Consider the following 18,714-nt stretch of genomic DNA (forward strand, 5'->3'; position numbering starts at 1 on the left):
AAGTTACAATTTATTTTAAAGGTACCTGTTCAAAGAGTCACTAAGTATCCTCTCTTGCTGGCTCGATTGCTGAAAGCTACTCCTTCCGTGCGGCCAGACATTCAAGAAGCAAAGGAAAGACTAAAACAAGCGCAAGCTAACATAGAATTGCATTTGGAACACATGAATGCTGTAAGTATGCTGTTAATTCTATTGTTGTTAATTTCGATGTTCCACTTAGAGAATTTAATGATGCGTCGATAGGAAGCGAAAGATGTAACTTCGACGAAACTTTGGAGGAGGATCTCGATCATCCAGAATGGCAGACGACCGATCGGTGAACAAGACATAGTGAATATCAAATTAAAGAAGGTAATACGGATGTTTATTAATTTTTATAAATAATCAATTCAGTTAATATTCAATATTTATTCAATAATGGAATGGTAGATGGCTGTAGAAGTATTGGAATGGGCTCACGAAGATGCGAAGTTCGTATTGGAAGGACGTCTTTTAGTTGCCCAGCCAACGGATAATAACTGGCGACGCGGGCGAACCGTCAAGCTCGCACCTGTGACTGCTATGCTCGTCACCAATAGCAAGGTAAATAATTTGTTTCATTTTTCTATTCTTGCTCTCTAAATTATAAAAAATGAAAATGACAATGAGTAATACTTGTGATGCGAACAAAAAGTGGGACATTTTTCTTATACTTTGTTCTTTTAATTCTTCTACCTTTGTCCTTCTTTCTTGCAGCCGAACGCGGAGGATCTGGAGTTTAACGACGATTCTCTTTTTTCGAGACACGTCGGTATAAAAGAGGCCACGTTATTGTTGGTGAAGGAGAAGCTTGGACGTTATTCCTTGTTGCGTGTAAGTTGCCTCTAATTCAAGTCTCATTTCGAATCGAGTTTATCATAAGACGAGATTCTCTGTTCTTTAGGAACCACTGTATCTCGATAAGTGTATCGTCTGTTGCGAAACGGACCTCGAAGACTACTTCGAGATTCAAGAACTGTCGTCAAAAGAAACTTTCATATTTAAGGTATGACAAATATTTGGCCAAATCATGTTAAATTAGTTTTATTAACAAGTCGATGAAGTATAAAAAATAATTAATATATAGGTTGTCCCCAGTAGAAATAAGAAACAATAAACGTAGGTCTGGAAACGCTTTATAAAACAATAAAAATATGAAATCTAAAACCAATAGCATTGAGCCATAACATTTTTTCTTAGTTCTATCCATAGAACATATTGCAGCAGTTTGATCGTTTAATCCGGGGATACTCTGTATAAAAAATAATTTAAATATAAAAATAATGAAATGTGAAAAATGTTTGATATTATTTTATATAGGCCGAGGATGGAGCTAGAACGAAAAGATGGTGTAGGACGTTGCAAGCTCATGCACAGTCCTTGGGCGCGTGGCGTAAACGTCGCGGAGCGTTGCCAAACATCATGATATGCGGCGTCGCCAGAAATTGATGAATAACACGTGAAAAGTATTCACAACCGTTATTTAAAAGGTGATCATGATTCCTAAACGTTGAACTTGCGTATGATCTCCGGATCGGGTAAATCGATAAAAGGATTTCCTCTGCTCATTGATAGCACAAGTCAATGAGCGACACGAAGATCTGTACAGTTCTACCATTTTGCATTCGTTATATACATTAGTGTCTATCTAATAGAGGGTTTCAGGTTACAATGATTAAATCCTTTAATTCAAGATTAACAGACTGACAGCCCATGCATATTTTTGATCGATTCGGTAATTTCACCGAATTCACACATTTTTCTATTATGGTCAATTACACATCTTTCTACGCATATGAAAGCTGCCTCCAAGGTCTGAACGAGCTTTAACTATCAAAATTTCATTATTCAATTCTTAATCAATTAAAAAGTCTGCAATCCTGATTGAATCGTTTTTCTCCTAGCTAAAGCGAACTACTCGTTCCTCTGTAACAGTTAAAAATTGCCTCTATTAAAAAGACACTAATTTATCCCGCAGGTTACAGTAAGTTGCAGAAACTAGAGTTTCCTACGTCGCTGTAATCAACGCGTTATCTAAACATTAAAATATCGGTCGCAAACTCTCGTCACAAGTTCTCGTTCGGTTACAAGTTCTCTTTTCTCCACTTCTTCCACTGAACACCGAACGACTGCATCGAAATTGAAAGAACAGAGGGTAGCTGCGATACTGGCCGGTGTATCGGTTACGCGTTCATCGTATAAATTCATAATAATAAGCGAGCTTTCGTTTAACTTTCACCGCGAGGATGATCAGTGTACATAATATTAAAGATGATAAGGTAATTGGGTTGTTATATTTTATACCTACGAATTATGAAAACTAGGAAACTGCCAAACGTTTCATAAAACCGGGCTTGTTAACGATTATCATTAGACTGCCGATCTTTATGCGAAACGAAACATTTATGGTATTAATTTCAAAAATGTATTTTAGATAAATATTTGATTGACTGCTTGAGCATTGAAATGTTCATTCAGCTTTCGATATTCTTCTCTTATACCTTTTATCATTTCTACACATTGAATTTAATTCTAATTGCATAAAATCTGCAGTCTAATTATTATTAATATACTACTATGTATTCGTTAGTTTTATATAATTAACAGTATTTTATGGCGTTCTAACAAGGAAAACTAAATGTTGTACATTGTACTATAATTTCGTTTAAGATCTAAGCCATATGATTTTTGTATATAGATGTATATTTATAATGAAATTGGCTGTAGACACGTAATTGTCACCTGAAATCTGTCATTCAATAAAATTAAATAATCACAACTGTACACGTCTTGCAATATTATATTTTTTTCCTGCAACTTTGCATTATTGCTTCAAGTTGCAATAACTTTGTTTCTGATCGAGGGGATTGAATGGAATTTACAAGAGGAAATCTCCAGCCCTGGGCCCAAGAACGGAGTCAATGATTATTTGATACAGAAATTCACGATCCACACAGGTGTTCAACACATGTTACACGAGATTCATATGTTTACTGTATTAAAAACTACAATTAAAGTAGAAAAAAATAAGCCGAAATATATAAACGAGTTAAGAATATTCGGCGTCGCTATACTATGTATGTACGTAAGTATCCATGCACTATGCGACATGCAAACATATACATGTCTATGTATACATATATTAAAAGCGTGCGTACTTGATAACGCAGTTGTCCTAAAAATTATATACATTCTCTTTAATACTCGAGGTCACCGAGACTATTCATTACGTATATATTAATTCATAAATATTAGGTAACCATCTTCATTTGCAATGTAATCGATGGTTCTGATTCAATATACGGTTTGAATAGTCCAAAATATATCGTTGCTTCGTTTGCCTTTTCAAGATAAAACGTAACATGATAAACTCATAAATAGATTGCGGATTTTTATGTAACAGAAAACATTTCTAATATCAGTTTAAAAAATGAAATGTGGATTGAAATTTCTTTTAATATTCCAAAATAGTGATATTATATTTTTGATATTCTGCGCAATTTTTGTAGTCATGATTTCTGGTTTAAAAGATTTTTTTCCTTTGTTTTTTAATGTTTCTGTAAATCCATGAAATCCACAGACTATTGATAAATTTCGTAGAATGCACGGAGTAATCAGAAACATTATTCCAAACAGGATTATCTACGCTTCTCACAGCCTATCTTACTGTAAACTGTTCTTTTTTTAACTTTCTCAACCTGTACTACTAAACGAACGCGTGTGTATCACGTATCTTTACATGGAGCAAGTCGTAATAAAAACTTCCACACTTACAGATAAAAGTTATAATTAGGCTACGGATTTCATGCGTCTATAAAAAAATGGTATGTATGGAAAACAAAAAATTGATTTCATGTCCGAGCAAACAGAAAATGTAAAAACTGAATTATTAAAACTAATTCGGATTCGGGAGTACATATTGAACTTGATTCCATCTCTAGTTGTAATACTAATTTCCATAACTGAGGAAAGACCACTTTTCGTTCGTTTTGCATATCTTCGCCCTGACGCATACGCGCAGCGTTCTAAGAGGTGTTTGAAGAGTAACTTGATGAGAATGTATTCTGCCTATTCATCCGCACTATTATTTTACCGCGCATGTTGAACTCGAGGTGGAGTCAGGGGTCTCAGAATTTATCCCGCACGGCTCGCTTCCCCTCTTTTTCGCCCGTATTTCGATTCCCACTACTATTCTCCTCATGCGCGTTCGCGAAGCGAACCTATCAAGTACCAGTCCCCACCATGGTCGCGTCGTCCCCACTTTCCGGCCGAGGGATAAATTCTGAGACCCCTGAGTGGAGTGGAGCTCGCTGCGTCTTTCCCCCACCGTCTTTCAAGATGCGCAAAACAATTACGGACTGTGGTGACGGTAACCGTAGGATGCGACACCGGTAAGCTTTTCAATTTTTCATCTCAAAGAAGAGTTCTCTTACGGTCGGCATGCGTTGCATAAAATACGCTGTACACGATGCAAGTTAGCAATATAAACCGTTCCCTTGATTCTCGATTACATATTTCTGTAAATACTGCGATGCTTTTTCACTTAAACCGAGATTAGGTAATTCCTTCTCAAATTGTTCGATCGTTCCTGCGCCGGCTATGTAACCGTTCAGTTTCGTAGCCAACGGTGAATTTCGTATGATTTCGTCACTGGTAAGTCCGGTAGTTTCAAGTAGCCACGGATGATCCCGAAGCCGATATTTTTGATGATAGCTGAAAAAATGCATACATATTGAAAGTGTTGGGAATTTTTGATCTCTTGACGACCCTTCTTTCTGCCAACTATTCCTCCCCATTCCTAATTCTTGTCCATTTCCATTCTACTCCGCCCATTTACTTCATCCAATGTCTCAATCACTCTGTCATCTGCTTCTGACGTTTCTCTCTTCTCAATCTATAGACACCCTTTAACACACTTGTTTCTGTGTGATATACTTACTCTTCAGCCGTGTAAAATTTTTCGAACTTCCGGATCTCTGTAAGTACCATATCTGTCCGCTTCCGCTGTTGCTGTTCACGCGACTTCTCTCCCAGTAACTTCTGCTCTTCGTCGTGATACAAAATCAACGACATATACTGTAATTAATAATGAACGTGTGTACAGGGTGTCCCCTGATTAAGCGATCAAACTTCACCAGTATGTTCTATGAGTAGAAATAAGAAAAAAATTGTATAATAAACATTGGCCTGCAAATACTTTATAAAAACTTTGTAATAAAAAATGAAGCTAGAGTCAATAGCGAGTTGATTGTTGATACATCGGAGTGTAACAATAAAGTGACGGTATTTATGAAACCTGCTTATTCTGTTTGATGTATAATTTCGAGAAAAAAAAATTATGATATATTTACCTGCCTCTTAATCTTTGTCGTAAGGCCGTACTCATGATTTTTCCAAAACACATCAAGCAATTGTGAATACGATACCATGTCTGGGTTGTATTCAACATCAACGACTTCTGTGTGGTCACCACTAGAATAAATTTCGAATTAGGCACCAGTTCAAGAATACAATATTTAACACGTTACTCTACAGCAGTGGTTCTTAACTGTAGGATACTAGAAGTACGAGTTGCAACATATGAGCATGGAACTCACGATTAGAAAAAGTATTCCACGGAATTTTGAAAATTTATGACAAATCAAAACGACTATCATCATATTTGGGACCAGTAGTTTTTATTTTTGGTACAGAAAACAGAAGAATTTTTGTTATCCATGTGCAATGCGTCAAGATGAAAAAAAAAACTGTCTTTAATTTTATCGTTTTTACGTGTACATATGTTAACTCTTATTGATTATTATTATCTTATCGATTGCTATAGTGTCGATTATTATTATTACATGTTTCTATAAGTTGGCGATTCCTTCTGGCCGCCGGCATATCCGACGCAGGTTTTGATCACGCCGGGTAGCACGCCGAAAAGACAGTCGCCTGCCCAGAAGCATCCCATTCCGAATGTTGCGCGTTTTGCTTGGATTTCTTCCAACTGTCCGGGCATCTTGCAAGACTGTTGTCATTGACACGTGTCCGAGTCACGGAAAGTGAGCGTGAAAGAAACAAATAGCTCGATAGAATTTACTTGAATTGTTTCGTTAACAATTGAATTCTAATCGATAATAGGAGTATTTTTTAATTAAGAATAAAAATTTAATCGTTAATTCGAACTTCTACTGATTAAGTCCATTAGCTGACTTAAGAATTAAAATTATTTAAATGAATAGTGATATTTTATTATTTAATTTTACTAATACTTTCACTTTANAGATATTCATTTTTAATCATTTATTTATTACTTTTATAAAATTAAAAATCTGTAAATTCTCATGTTTTCTTTCATTTGTTTATAATAAAAATCGAACACTATGCATGTCTAATAATTATGTATTATTTTATTAAATTCACGAACAAATCTATAAATTGTGGTTTCTGTATATTCACTTGTCTTCTTATAAGCGGAATCGAAGGCATGGATTCGCTAGTTAAATCGTTATCGAACGATCTCACCACTTAAAATGCTGTTCGACTACTTTGATGTACTTGAACAAGGAATGTCTACCTAATTTGACCATGCTAACACGGTAACGGTGTAGATAAGTCAGAATCAGATTTATCTATTGTCACGTCATCACGAACAAAATTCAACGTTACAAAAAGATTTATAAATATTTTATTGTGTTCTTTAAAATGCGAGATTATTTAGATATTAGACTTATTATTATTAATATTATTATTATTACACTCTGGATTTTTTGGCAAAATCATATATTTTGAAACATATTTTTAAGAATGTAATCCATTTATACTGACTTCCTATTTTTATAATTTCATTATGTAAGATTTACATTGTCTTATCTTTCTTTTAGATTGTATACAGTTATAAACAATGCATTTACTTACAAACAATTTTTGAATAAATCCATAAAAATCTGCAGTTTAGTTATAACAGAAACTGTAGATTATTTATTAGATTTAAAATTCTCATAATTCAATTTCAATACTTGTAAGTAATAGATGTAATAGCAAAATGTAATTAAGTATACTTGCCTTAAAAATAGCAGTGCAAAAATTGCTGACTTAGTTACTATTAATTTATTAATATACACAATTACTTTTACCTTACTTATTCACTTTTAATTTATTTAAATATTAAACTGCTTATTTTCTTTCATGAAGAATAATTGTATATTATATTGTAGAATCGATTGGCATTAAGTAATACTGTTCTAATTGACGTTAACAACGTCATACCAGTTTATTCGACAAAATGAATAGAAAATAAGAAGCACTGATTTTAAATTGGAAGAACGATTTACCTTACGAACGAAGAGAAATGAAGACCGACAAGGAAGATAAGAAAATAAAACGGAACGAAACGATGAGTGAGCAAAGAGTGCTTCCAGCAAGGAATGTAAGGAAACTACCGCGTGCTCGAAGCAGCTCTACTTTTTATCTACTCCGTCCGGCCGTCCCTCTTCTTTCTCTTCGCATCGCCCTACTCCGCAAGCATCGTGAAATTACCACCACTCAGATTCATTCGAAATAGTTTCTATCCTTTCATTCCAATTCTGTGATTTTCTTTATTGTTTCAGTATTTCAATTATTACCTTTATCATTATTTGGTACGTGACGTCATAATTGAGGTCAGAGTTATTCTTATAGACATACGTATTGTATTTTATTTAAAAGAAGTCAAAGTTAATTTTAATTAGTTTTTATTTTGTACATGTACAAATTCTTCTAGCATTCTCTTAGAGTTTAGAGAAAGACTCCTTAGGGTTAAAAATTGCCTTGGGAACTGTGGCTCAAAAAAGTATCGGCACATGTTTTAAAACGAAATAACTTTTTTAATATTGAATCAAACGTAATTGTTTGTGGGATCCTAGGAATCTTACTTTACTATTTAATTAATAACTTATTTAATAATAAAAATAAAAAAATATGTTTAAAATTTTCATTGGTTGGAATCGCGAAGAAAAAAGTGGAAGTCGCGTTTTTTAATATTCTTAGTGAGACTTTAAGACATGGCTGTTTAAATACGAACTTCAATTCTTGTCTGCAAAGACTTTTTGGCAAAATGGATTTCACGAGAAGGAAAACCACTATAAATATAATATTATTACAATACATAATCATACATATATTATAACATTATAAAATTATAATATTATTTAATTAACTACTTATAGTATTGTAAGGTATTATAGTATTAAAACAAAAGACGTTAAATATAACAATATAATATTTGATGTTGTAATAATATTAGTAATATTACAAGAATATAGTATAATAATATTATAATATTATAATAATATAGCAAAAATATAGTACCAGTGCTATGACATAATATCATGTAATTAAATATTACACATAATAATATTTAAGCTGTTTTAATATTATAACCTCTTTTGCAAAGTACGTTGGTCCAACTAATCGACGTTAAATCTCGTCCTATATAGAGTACGATGATTGTCAATTTAACTGAACTTCGATAAATCTGCTGAGTAAGTTGCATCAGAAAACTGAAGCGAGGCTAGTACATGCGTCTGTTAAATTAGATAACAATTGGTGAACGGGCTGATGTAATCATTCCACGACATCATCGATAGTCTACAGAGGTTTTATTATCGTCTGTCTCTTATTTCCTACCCGTTTAATAATAATTTCAGTTATCTGTGATACGAACTTGTATTACTTATGTCTGTGAAATGTTTAACAGTGATATGCATTTGTGCAGTTCTATAGTCTTATTTATTTCTTGCCCGTTTGATAATAATTTAGTGTTGTCTGTATAATACAAGCTTATATCACTTAATTTGTTCATTTATTCATTTTGGTATGATAATATTTAATAATACATTTTTGTTAAATGTTTAACAGTGAATAAGAAAAATGAACAGTGAATTGGGTTAGTTCTATGTTAACCAAGCTTCTGATTTTGTATATGTATAATTGAAAAATTAATAAAATAAGTGAAAATTAGTGCATTGGTGGAAACCATGGGCAGAAACGTACCAAACAGTGATAGGAGATAGTTGTCAATCCTCTGCGGAGAGCTAGATTTAATGCTAGCATTTTCGATAGGCCCGCGCTACTATCGACAATCGGCTGCGAGGAAGCCATTCAATTCAACAGTAGGAAACGATAATCAAATTGGACTCATTTTCTGGCAATTGTCTCGGAACTTGTACATATACGTTCTTGTGTGTTTGTTTTTTTTAAACACATGTTTATTAATTTGGTTTATACCAAAGGCGAAGAATCAAGCTTTCATCTCCCGTACACATTATCGGAAAAAATTATTTAAGTCCGTGCACGTTGTCAAATTTCCTTAACTTAAAAATTGTAAGCATGCCCCAGATTTAAGCATTGTCTGTCGTAGAATTATACTATATCCCAGAAAAAGTGTTAGAGTCGAAAATGGGTGATTCTGGCAGTGTTTCTTTGGCAAAATGCATGCTTTTTGAATTGTTAACGAAAAACTTTATTCACTGACCAACTGGAGAACGTATACAGCCGGCGCTCAACTATAGTGTTGGCTAGTGTTGGCTCGGATCGTGACACTCGGCCGTCGCCGCGAACAATTGGTCACTGTTTTTCGTCAACAATTCAAAAACCATGCTTCACTTTGCATTCAGCCAAAGGGAAGTTGTCCTTCAGAAACACCTCCAGAATCAAAATCACACTTTTCGTGGGACAACTTATATGAAAGTCTCTGGACAGGATATTGTAATGATTTGAAGCTTGAATATAACTGAAAAATCGTTGCTTGATAATTTGCTGCTGTGCAACCGAAGATTGGGGAATCTGAGATAAATTTCAACAATTTTCATAATGTTTTTTTAGAATAGTGTATTTTTAAGAAAAACAGAATATATCTATACGATTTAAAAATAACGGCATAGATAAAAATGTACAAATGAAGTTATTCATAGAAACACATATCATATATGCACATCTAAATGAATATAAAAAATATGATTTATAACTGACATCTTTATAAAAAAAGACGAGGAAGTATTCTGTACGATATAATACATAGTAGCCGCAATGACGCGCGTTTAATATACAATTCTATAATTACCATTATTGGAAATATACATTATATCTTCATACTGTAATAAATAAAGTTATGTACATATGTGAAACTTAAGTAGCTAATTAAGTAAAAATTGTTTCCTACATCGCAGATACTTAAATACTCGCTTAAGTACAGTGCACTTGTTTCAATTTCATAATCTCATATATCAATCGCGCCGTCAGACGCTTCAATCGAACGCCTCATCTGACAATGAGCAACATTCGTACGATTTTACTTGAACGTACGTTAACAACACGTAGAATTAAGAAATAGTTGTAATATCGTGAAATATCATCATTAAATATTACAAAATGTTTAAAAGCCACGAAACGTGCAGCTTATATTCCGTAGAATAATCTCTCATTTGGTGTTTGTATATATTAACCATTTATATGTAAAACTGTAATACTATATGTACAAAATGGGTGAAAAATCGCCTCCTGTTCTTACAACGTTTTATACTTTTCTGATTTCTACTCAATTCGTCTGCCTCTCGAGGCCCTTGAAAATTGATAGTTTACTCTTATTAACTGGTTTGATGTTCCAGAAATGGAACATTGGGCCTCGGTTGAAGCAAACCTCATTATTAGACTGCAGACTTTATGCATTTATAAGAAAATTCAATGTACAAGGAATAGAAATACTGTTTGTGATGCGTTAAGAAAAAAGAAATCAAACTCATCCCACATATAACTTGTAACTTGAGAGTCAGGAGTTCTCTAACATTTGTGACGTTTTCAATACATAACTACTACATAACATAAGTTAGTAGCAAACTTTAATAAATTCCAGAGATATATTGAACCCCAATAAGGACATTTTGACTAATTCTAAGTCATGACTCCGTTGTGACATGCATGTTACAGAGCATAATCGATCTTACATCAATATTATTAATACGTTTTTATACTGTATGAGAATACTATAAATAGTTTATTTCGCATAAAAAATCGGCAGTCTACCCCTCATTCATATTCCTCTCACTGAAGACATAATCTCTAACAGAAAACGTCTGTTTAAAACAATTTTAAACATAATTTGAACTAAAGGAACTTGCAATTCACCCCCTTAAGTACACAATGACAAGAGTACCTACTGAAACAATAGAAATCGTGAACCCTAACAGAGAGAGTATGAACGGAAATGTAATTTACATAACAGTACAGCAACTCTTCTCCGAATGATTATCCCCAACAATATCGCTGGTGTTTCCAGTGAACCGTTGAAAATCTCCAGCGGCGTTTAAACTGGAATTAGAGATCGGCGACACGGGGATACCGTTTCCATTGGCGTCGATCGATCCAGTGGAAATATGCCGATTCTGGGCCCTCTGTTTCTTCAGGTCCGACAACGATTTGACAAAAACTACCGAGACATGTATGTTGATCTTCCCGTTGGCGTCGCCGCCATCCGTCGAGTAGATCGGCTGCTGATTGCCGATCGGCGATTCGGATCCTGTTACTATCGAGGCAAACATGTAAAACTCGAGTCACCCACCAACGGGACACACGCTATACTCGCTCCCCACTCTCACTTCATTCCGTACCCACCACCACTATTTATATTATTTCTTATACATCGAAACGGCGCTTCGAGCGAAACGTGACTATTTAGTAGAAAACTAACGACCATGCGCTAAGCGGCACATGCTTCAGCAATAAGCGTTAAAAACATTGCACAACGCCAGAGACATGTTTGCTGTGTATGTACATACAGTCTACGGTTGTTTCAATAGAAATACCTTCGGTCTCCTACCTTTATCAAACGCCGCAATTATTATTAGGTTTTCAGTCTTATTTCAGGGAAGTTAAGAACATTTCCCTTCGCCTTCATAAAAATAGTAGATAATTTAATTCAAACTGAATTTTATATCATAAATTGAACTGTGTAGTTTAACAATTTTTATATGATATACATAATTTGCATTGTCTCGATAAAATAGTAGATAATAATTGAATCCCTTATTCTTTAATTCTCAATTTTTGTCGTACATAATTTGCGCTGTCCCAATTTCATTCTTTAATTCAAAGTAAATTTTAAATCATAAATTAAATTGAACGTTTTAACAACTTTTCTATGCTATACATAATTTACACACGGAAATATATTATACATGGAAATCAACAGTTGAATTTTCTAAAGAATAGCTTCCTTTACATTTTTATTTGAAATCATTTTTATTTGAAATTAAATTGTTTCTATTTGAAACAGGATTTATTGACATACAGTAAACAGTGTAAATATTTCAACATTAAACTGATTTTAAAACGTTACAAGTATACTTTATATGTGTAGAATTGTATAACATTATTTTATATCAAGATGTAGTCTTACAGTAGTTACAAATGATAATGTACAAACTTTAAGTCCTTATAGTACATAATACAAAAGTATAAATGAAGATTCAGAAATAAGTATAATAATAAATGATCTATAAATGTTTATTGGTATGATCAATGTTTGATCGGTTTATTGATTTGATCTGGTAGACGAAATCTATCTTTGACGTGGTAGGCAGAATCTACGAAGTAACAATTGAGCCGGACGAATCTACGAGGTTGTGACACAACTGACCTCGTAACGAATTTATCGTTTCGCGATAAAACTGAAAGAGGTAGGGAGACACTCCGCGCGTGTACGCAATTAATAAATACAGTAAAATATAAAAATGTTCGATCACTGATCATACACAGTCGTCAAGTTTGTTATCTTAAAAATTAATTTTTCAAAACTGTCTTGCAACAAATTAGATGTAAATTGCATTAAATTGCATATAAGGAATTTTTAGTTTATTATCGAATAAGGAAAAAGCAAATAAGATTGTCTATTTATTTACCATTCATAGTAAACTACTTAATCTTTGTTCACATAACTATTTTTACTCACTGACTATATTTCTTTAACGTAGTCATTAAACCAGTGAATAAAAGTTATGAACAGAAATCGAGAAATTTGCTATAATATTAAATCACATAATATAATATTAAATCATATAAAACTGATGAAACTTGCTATAATGTTAAATCACATAATATTAATTATTGATACAAACAGCAAAACGTTGTTACAAACCTATTAAAAAAACAAATCGATATGTTTAAAATTTCATCAAGTCTTTGATATGCAGCGAGTATGTGTGTGCAAAGTCATCATTGAAAATTGATTACTTATGCACCATCATTTACATTTGAGTTTAGTTAATTTGTCTGATGAAATATATTATTGATATTGTCGTAAGTGAATGAAGCTACACGAATTGTCATATTCTATTTGATAAAGTGACTTTAGGAAGAGTTACATGTCCAAAAATGTAGATAGTTATTTATATACAGAGAGTTTCAAATTTCTTGTAGCATAAATGTGCGTTTTATGCTTAGAGCGTGTACAACTGGAGGCAGCTTTCATACGTGTCGAAAGGGTAGTCAAGTCGTAGGAGCAGCACAAGAGAAAAAGAGTCTTATTCATCATTTTGCATCTGAGGCCATTATTGGGCCCATTTACGACTCTGCCTCATTCTCAACTAGGATTCATTCATCTTTTACTTCAGTCTATTGTTAACCCATGGGCATTTTTATGGGCAATTGTTATAATTATTATTATGTTTCATTGCTAATTGTTTTCTAATAAGGACTTCACTTGATGATTAAGGGGACTGTAGCCAATACTGTGGTTTGATTAGATTCGAAATTCCAAAAGAGATATAGCCTAAATTCTTTCACCTCTGGGTACACCATTAATATTTAAGAAACTGCCGTCCAGCACAATAAACACTCTCATGTTTTACCCTAGAAGATTCTGAATCATCAAAAGTCTAAAAAAACCTCGCTCATCCAACTTTGAAACTTATTTACAACGCCTCCTCGCATATAACAATTAATAAGCCCAGCCAAATATAATACTAACATACGATTTGCAAACAAAAACTTAAATCGAAGCGAATACTATTTAGCCCTCTTGCCACAAAAAGTTCGTTCCTAATAATAAAAGTTACTTTCCTCCTTTTCAATGCTAGAAATAGTGTGTTCGGAGAGAAAAATCAGATCATGTCACATACAAAAGTAATTCTGTTATTAGAGAAAACGGCGGAAACGTACAATAAATGTGAACGTGAAAAAATGGTATACAACGTTGAGCTGAAAACTTTATAGAAACAAGAAACTGATATAAAAGACTGACCTCGGAATTATTCAGGAGCACAACGCAGTAGTAACAGAGAAAAAGAACAGGGGACTGATGAATATACGTGTGACTTAATTTCTCATTTATTAAGAATTTCGACTAGTTTTTTAACTGATCTTATTAACAGGAAGTTAAACAGTTATTTGTTTATAGACGTATTTCCTCCTAGCCGTAATAAGCGCATAGTGAATATAAAAATGATTATTATGCAACGTTATAGATCCGAGTTATGCGACGAAACAACTTTAAGCAACGCCGCCTATAAGTATAAAAGATTGAATATACTATATAATAAAAGTCTGAATCTTCTTTCGTTTTTATGTTGGTCAAAGTCGAAAATTTGAATTCGAACAAATAAAATGTAGAAAACACAAATCATTTTTATTTCGGGACCACTGCCTGGCAATGGCGGCACAATGGTTGAGAATCACTGGTATAACGTCATAATCTAACCGAACCTAACTGACCCATAAGGTAAGCAGGGATCTCATAATTTTTCCCTCGGCTGGAAAGTGGGGACGACTTGACCATGGTGGGGACTGGTACTTGATGGAGGTATGCTAGGCATGGTCAGCGAAGGCGCATGAGGAGAATAGTAGTGGGGATCGAAATATGGGCGAAAAAGAGGGGAAGCGAGCTCTGCGGGAAAAATTATGAGATCCCTGATGGTACGACGTCATTACACAGTATAACGTCACTGTTAAGCTTCAATTCAAATGCATTTAGCATATGCAATTATTTTGAGTTTTATTAATATTTACACATGTAATAATATAAATAATTATATCATTTTTTATGGTAACTAATCACTTCAAAATAGTTAATAAGTATTGTGCTCCCAGATGTAATGGCAATTATGGAGATAGTTCAAAAGTTATTTTTAAATTTCTATAAAATAGAGAGTTAAAGAAGAAATGGTTAAATGAATTTAATAACTCATTATTTCTATATTTTATAATATAAGATCTTTGTTAATTTTTCTCCTTATTTTATGCCACTGTTTATAAATTTTTTGTAACGTGATACATTCATATACACAGAGCTATCAGGTTGTATTATAATATAGGTGACGTTGCTTTAAATGGACATTACACGTGACATATTATTTCGTACGAGAAACTACCAATTACCAGAGGATTCTACTTAACCACAACCAATACGAAATCAACATGTTTTGTAATATACCTGAGTCTTTGTCGGCGTCTTTGTGGAATGAAGAATCGTCCTTACCCTCAGGAGATTTACGCATTGCCACAGGTGGGCCAGTAGAGCCTGTTTCACTATTCGCACTTTCCCGCGCATTGGCTCCATTTTCAGATTGCGGGGCATTCGTAGCCGTAGGAGCGTACGTCTGAAATGCATAATTTCACTGTATAGCAAAGTGTAGTCGTCTGTGCCTGCGTCTACCTACCATTGTGGAAGCAGTTAATCAATTCATTATTAAGAAACTAATAAACAGGTAATGGACAAAATCTAACACTGCAGGCTTAAGTAAGAGGTTGCTTCTAGTTTCATTTTAAAGAACCTAATGTGACTACTTTAATACTTATCAGTCAATCTTTGCTGTTTTATTGATAATTACACGAAAACAGTGCAAAATATCGGTTTACGGGTTGTTACTTTTTTTAGTTACTAGGACTTTTGTATCTGCTATGGCGATGCAGGTGATATACGCCATTTATTATACCTCAATGATGCAATGAAACGCGTATATCTGTAACGAAATATGTAATAATAATCATTTTACCTGCTGCGCTTGTAATCTGAGCCGAGCTTCTTCTTGAGCATCTTTCTTCGTAGTCAACACTTTATCCCTTATAGAAGTCCTCCTCACGCTTTGAGTACGCGTGTTTATGCTCTGAGATCTACGCACCCGCCTTCCCTGTGCTTCCCGTAATCTCTTGCTCTCTTGTTCCGTCTTGAGTTCCACTATCCTCTCTCGAATCTCCGGATCCTCGCAAATATCTATAAAATTAAATATCACACTCAATCACTAATGAACAATCTCGCAAATTTTTATCGAATCAAATATCGAACTCCATTATTAACGAATAGTAATAAAAAGTATTTACGAATAATAATATGAAATAATAAGAACTGTGAGCCTCTTCAGGGACGAATTTTCTAAAATAAAAATAAATTCAAATTTAATTACTTTTTTATTATCACTAATCTGTTTTTTCACATGGAATAATTTTAATTTAAAAAAGAACTAAACATACACTTTTGTGCCAGTGTCCCTGAAGAGCTCAATAAAAACAAGTTTATTCCGTTATAATTAAATGTAAAAATCAATTACTACTATTCAAAATTCTGAATAAAAACCAGCATTTTAAAAACATTTTTACCAGCCGGAGTTTCGTCGTGTTTGTTCCTCGCGTTTAAGTCGGCCCCATTTTGTACTAGTAGCTCAAGAACTTCTAACTAAAAGAATAAAAATAAAATGGGTTCTTATTCTTCCGTGATCCTCGTAACGTACTTATGCAGTTTAATCGTGTAATCCGGGCCTATACATATGTATACATATATTATAATTTGATCCTTACGTGTCCCCAGCATGCAGCCGCGTGAACTGGTTGCCATTTGTCGTTGTCTTCAACATCAGTCGACACGTGTTGATCTAAAAGGAACTCGACTACCCTTAGATAACCATTGGCAGCTGCGATATGCAGCTGAAATTCAAGAAAAATTTTGTATAATTAATATATTTTTTTAGAAGNATATATATTATTTCGTTATCATCATTAAAGCTAACAAATAGAAATAATCGACTACATTCATCAACTACTGTATAATCATAAATAAACGTTTGATAAAATCACATCGTATCACCTTCGTCGATATCATTTCTCGCGGCGGCTTCCAGGAGCATTACGCTATCGTTAAAATATATATGACGTTTGTTGCTGGTGTGTCTAGTTTGATGCCGCATCCACTCTTTTTCACGTTGACGCCATACTTTTAATTGTTGGAGCCTCCTGTGTCGTGCCAAATGCAACCTTTCTTGAGTCGTTAGTCTTTCTACGTGCACCATTTCTGCTACTAAGTCGGAATGTTCCATGGTCAGTTGTTTATAATCCTTGCAGCTGTATTTACCTGGTCGAAGGAAACACATTTTATTAATTTTTTTTTACTTAAATATAATTATTCGTAATTAATTGTGAAATAAAAAATGGGATTGGAGTTGTAAAAGGTTGTATTACTATTTAACTAAAAATACTAATTAACAAAATTGAAGGAAAAAAATCGAAGGGAACAAATTTCATTAATCATCACTTTCATTTTAATTCTACTATAGAATTGTGAAAGGAAAAAATAGCATAGTGAGATATAAGATTTGAAAGTCAAGAAGATTACCTGTATGCTTACAAAGGACTGACTGCATTCTGAGATATTTGACAATTTTACAATAAATATCAGTTACCATTCTAATATAATATGTGATGAGTTTCACTATTTTTTATTGGAAAAAGTAGAATATAGCCACTTTTTCACTGGACATTTGATTGCGAGTGGTATCATGTTTTTATCCAAAACTTTGCCACACTTATCAAGTACTTACGTAAGCAAACATACATTATTTACACAAATGTTTCGAAATACTTACTTGAACCATCGTGCAGTCATCTTCAATTTGCAATTTTCTCATAAAAGGAAATCTTCATTTTAGGTATCTATGAATTCAGTTATGACTGTTGATAATATTCTTGTTGATTATATTTGTAATTTGATTACTATTGTAGGCGCAGTTACGTGAAAATTTATTTTGTATGATGAAAGTGCGGAGAATCGTATTCTTAAAAAATCTACTAAAATTCTAGTCTCAGAAATTCATCAGATCATTTAATTAACTAGTCTTACTAAAATTCACATAATTATACAGTCTTATTAATTTTCCATACTAAACTCTTACCAAACACTTCTACTCTTATTTTTCACACTACATTATACAAGCTACAACTTTCTCACAATAAACTATAAAAAACCGAGAGGTGATAATAATTGGTAGGAAATGACATATGCAAACATATTGGACTGAATTACACTGTTTTCGCATTCTTTGTTTCTTATCTAAACGTACGATCAAAATATCTACACGTCGAGACATCGCCAAAGTATAACCATATTACAAAAAATCTGATAAAATTCCACTTTCAAAAATACGTCAATTCATATAATAATCCGTTCATATTAAATGTCAAACGAATGTATAAAAAAGATTCTAAACAACCTGAGTAACAGGTACGATTATATAACAATTAAGAAATTCACATTAACGCAATTTTGTACCATTTTTTTTAAACAGGTATATTTCTCATATGAAAGATGAAAGTAATAAGCAGGATAAGAGAACAGAGAGTCAAGGAGTGGGGAGAAAACAGTGGATGTGGATGCCATCAATGAATTACTGTCAACCAGTGAATTAGAATCGGTAA

At 33.4% G+C, this 18,714-nt stretch overlaps 3 protein-coding genes across 5 annotated transcripts in view; 1 reads left to right on the top strand and 2 right to left on the bottom strand.

The window, feature by feature from the left end:
* RhoGEF64C (Rho guanine nucleotide exchange factor at 64C) overlaps positions 1 to 2,802 on the top strand; it is a 34,087-nt gene extending 31,285 nt beyond the window's left edge. For both annotated transcript variants that reach the window (XM_026819477.1, XM_018036598.2), the window contains exons 10-15: positions 22 to 171; positions 244 to 351; positions 430 to 582; positions 736 to 852; positions 923 to 1,024; positions 1,339 to 2,802. In XM_026819477.1, the coding sequence (XP_026675278.1) occupies positions 22 to 171; positions 244 to 351; positions 430 to 582; positions 736 to 852; positions 923 to 1,024; positions 1,339 to 1,467 (759 nt within the window). In that variant the 3' untranslated portion in view covers positions 1,468 to 2,802. The remainder of the gene's footprint in view (positions 1 to 21; positions 172 to 243; positions 352 to 429; positions 583 to 735; positions 853 to 922; positions 1,025 to 1,338) is intronic.
* Positions 2,803 to 4,234: 1,432 nt separating this feature from the next.
* MsrA (methionine sulfoxide reductase A) lies at positions 4,235 to 9,963 on the bottom strand. Of its 2 annotated transcripts, none has more exons than XM_026819478.1 (5): positions 9,034 to 9,963; positions 5,862 to 6,028; positions 5,370 to 5,490; positions 4,958 to 5,094; positions 4,235 to 4,731 (listed from the first exon to the last, which is right to left on the bottom strand). In XM_026819478.1, the coding sequence occupies exons 1-5, from the start codon at positions 9,139 to 9,141 to the stop codon at positions 4,494 to 4,496; spliced, it is 771 nt and encodes a 256-aa protein (XP_026675279.1). In that variant the 5' UTR covers positions 9,142 to 9,963; the 3' UTR covers positions 4,235 to 4,493. The 2 variants fall into 2 exon arrangements, with proteins under 2 accessions (XP_026675279.1, XP_017892088.1); XM_018036599.2 differs by lacking the exon at positions 9,034 to 9,963 and adding an exon at positions 7,335 to 7,470.
* A 99-nt stretch (positions 9,964 to 10,062) lies between these two features.
* On the bottom strand, positions 10,063 to 17,865 carry MYPT-75D (Myosin phosphatase targeting subunit 75D). Its single transcript, XM_018036342.2, has 8 exons — positions 17,636 to 17,865; positions 17,101 to 17,374; positions 17,034 to 17,049; positions 16,825 to 16,950; positions 16,627 to 16,702; positions 16,026 to 16,243; positions 15,464 to 15,629; positions 10,063 to 11,560 (listed from the first exon to the last, which is right to left on the bottom strand). Exons 1-8 carry the CDS (start codon positions 17,703 to 17,705, stop codon positions 11,250 to 11,252), a joined length of 1,257 nt encoding a protein of 418 aa, XP_017891831.1. The 5' UTR covers positions 17,706 to 17,865; the 3' UTR covers positions 10,063 to 11,249.
* Positions 17,866 to 18,714: the final 849 nt, after the last annotated feature.

This window comes from Ceratina calcarata, unplaced genomic scaffold (assembly GCF_001652005.2).
Source record: "Ceratina calcarata isolate Rehan_Ccalc_2016 unplaced genomic scaffold, ASM165200v1 scaffold151.2, whole genome shotgun sequence".
NCBI classification, from domain to species: domain Eukaryota; kingdom Metazoa; phylum Arthropoda; class Insecta; order Hymenoptera; family Apidae; genus Ceratina; species Ceratina calcarata.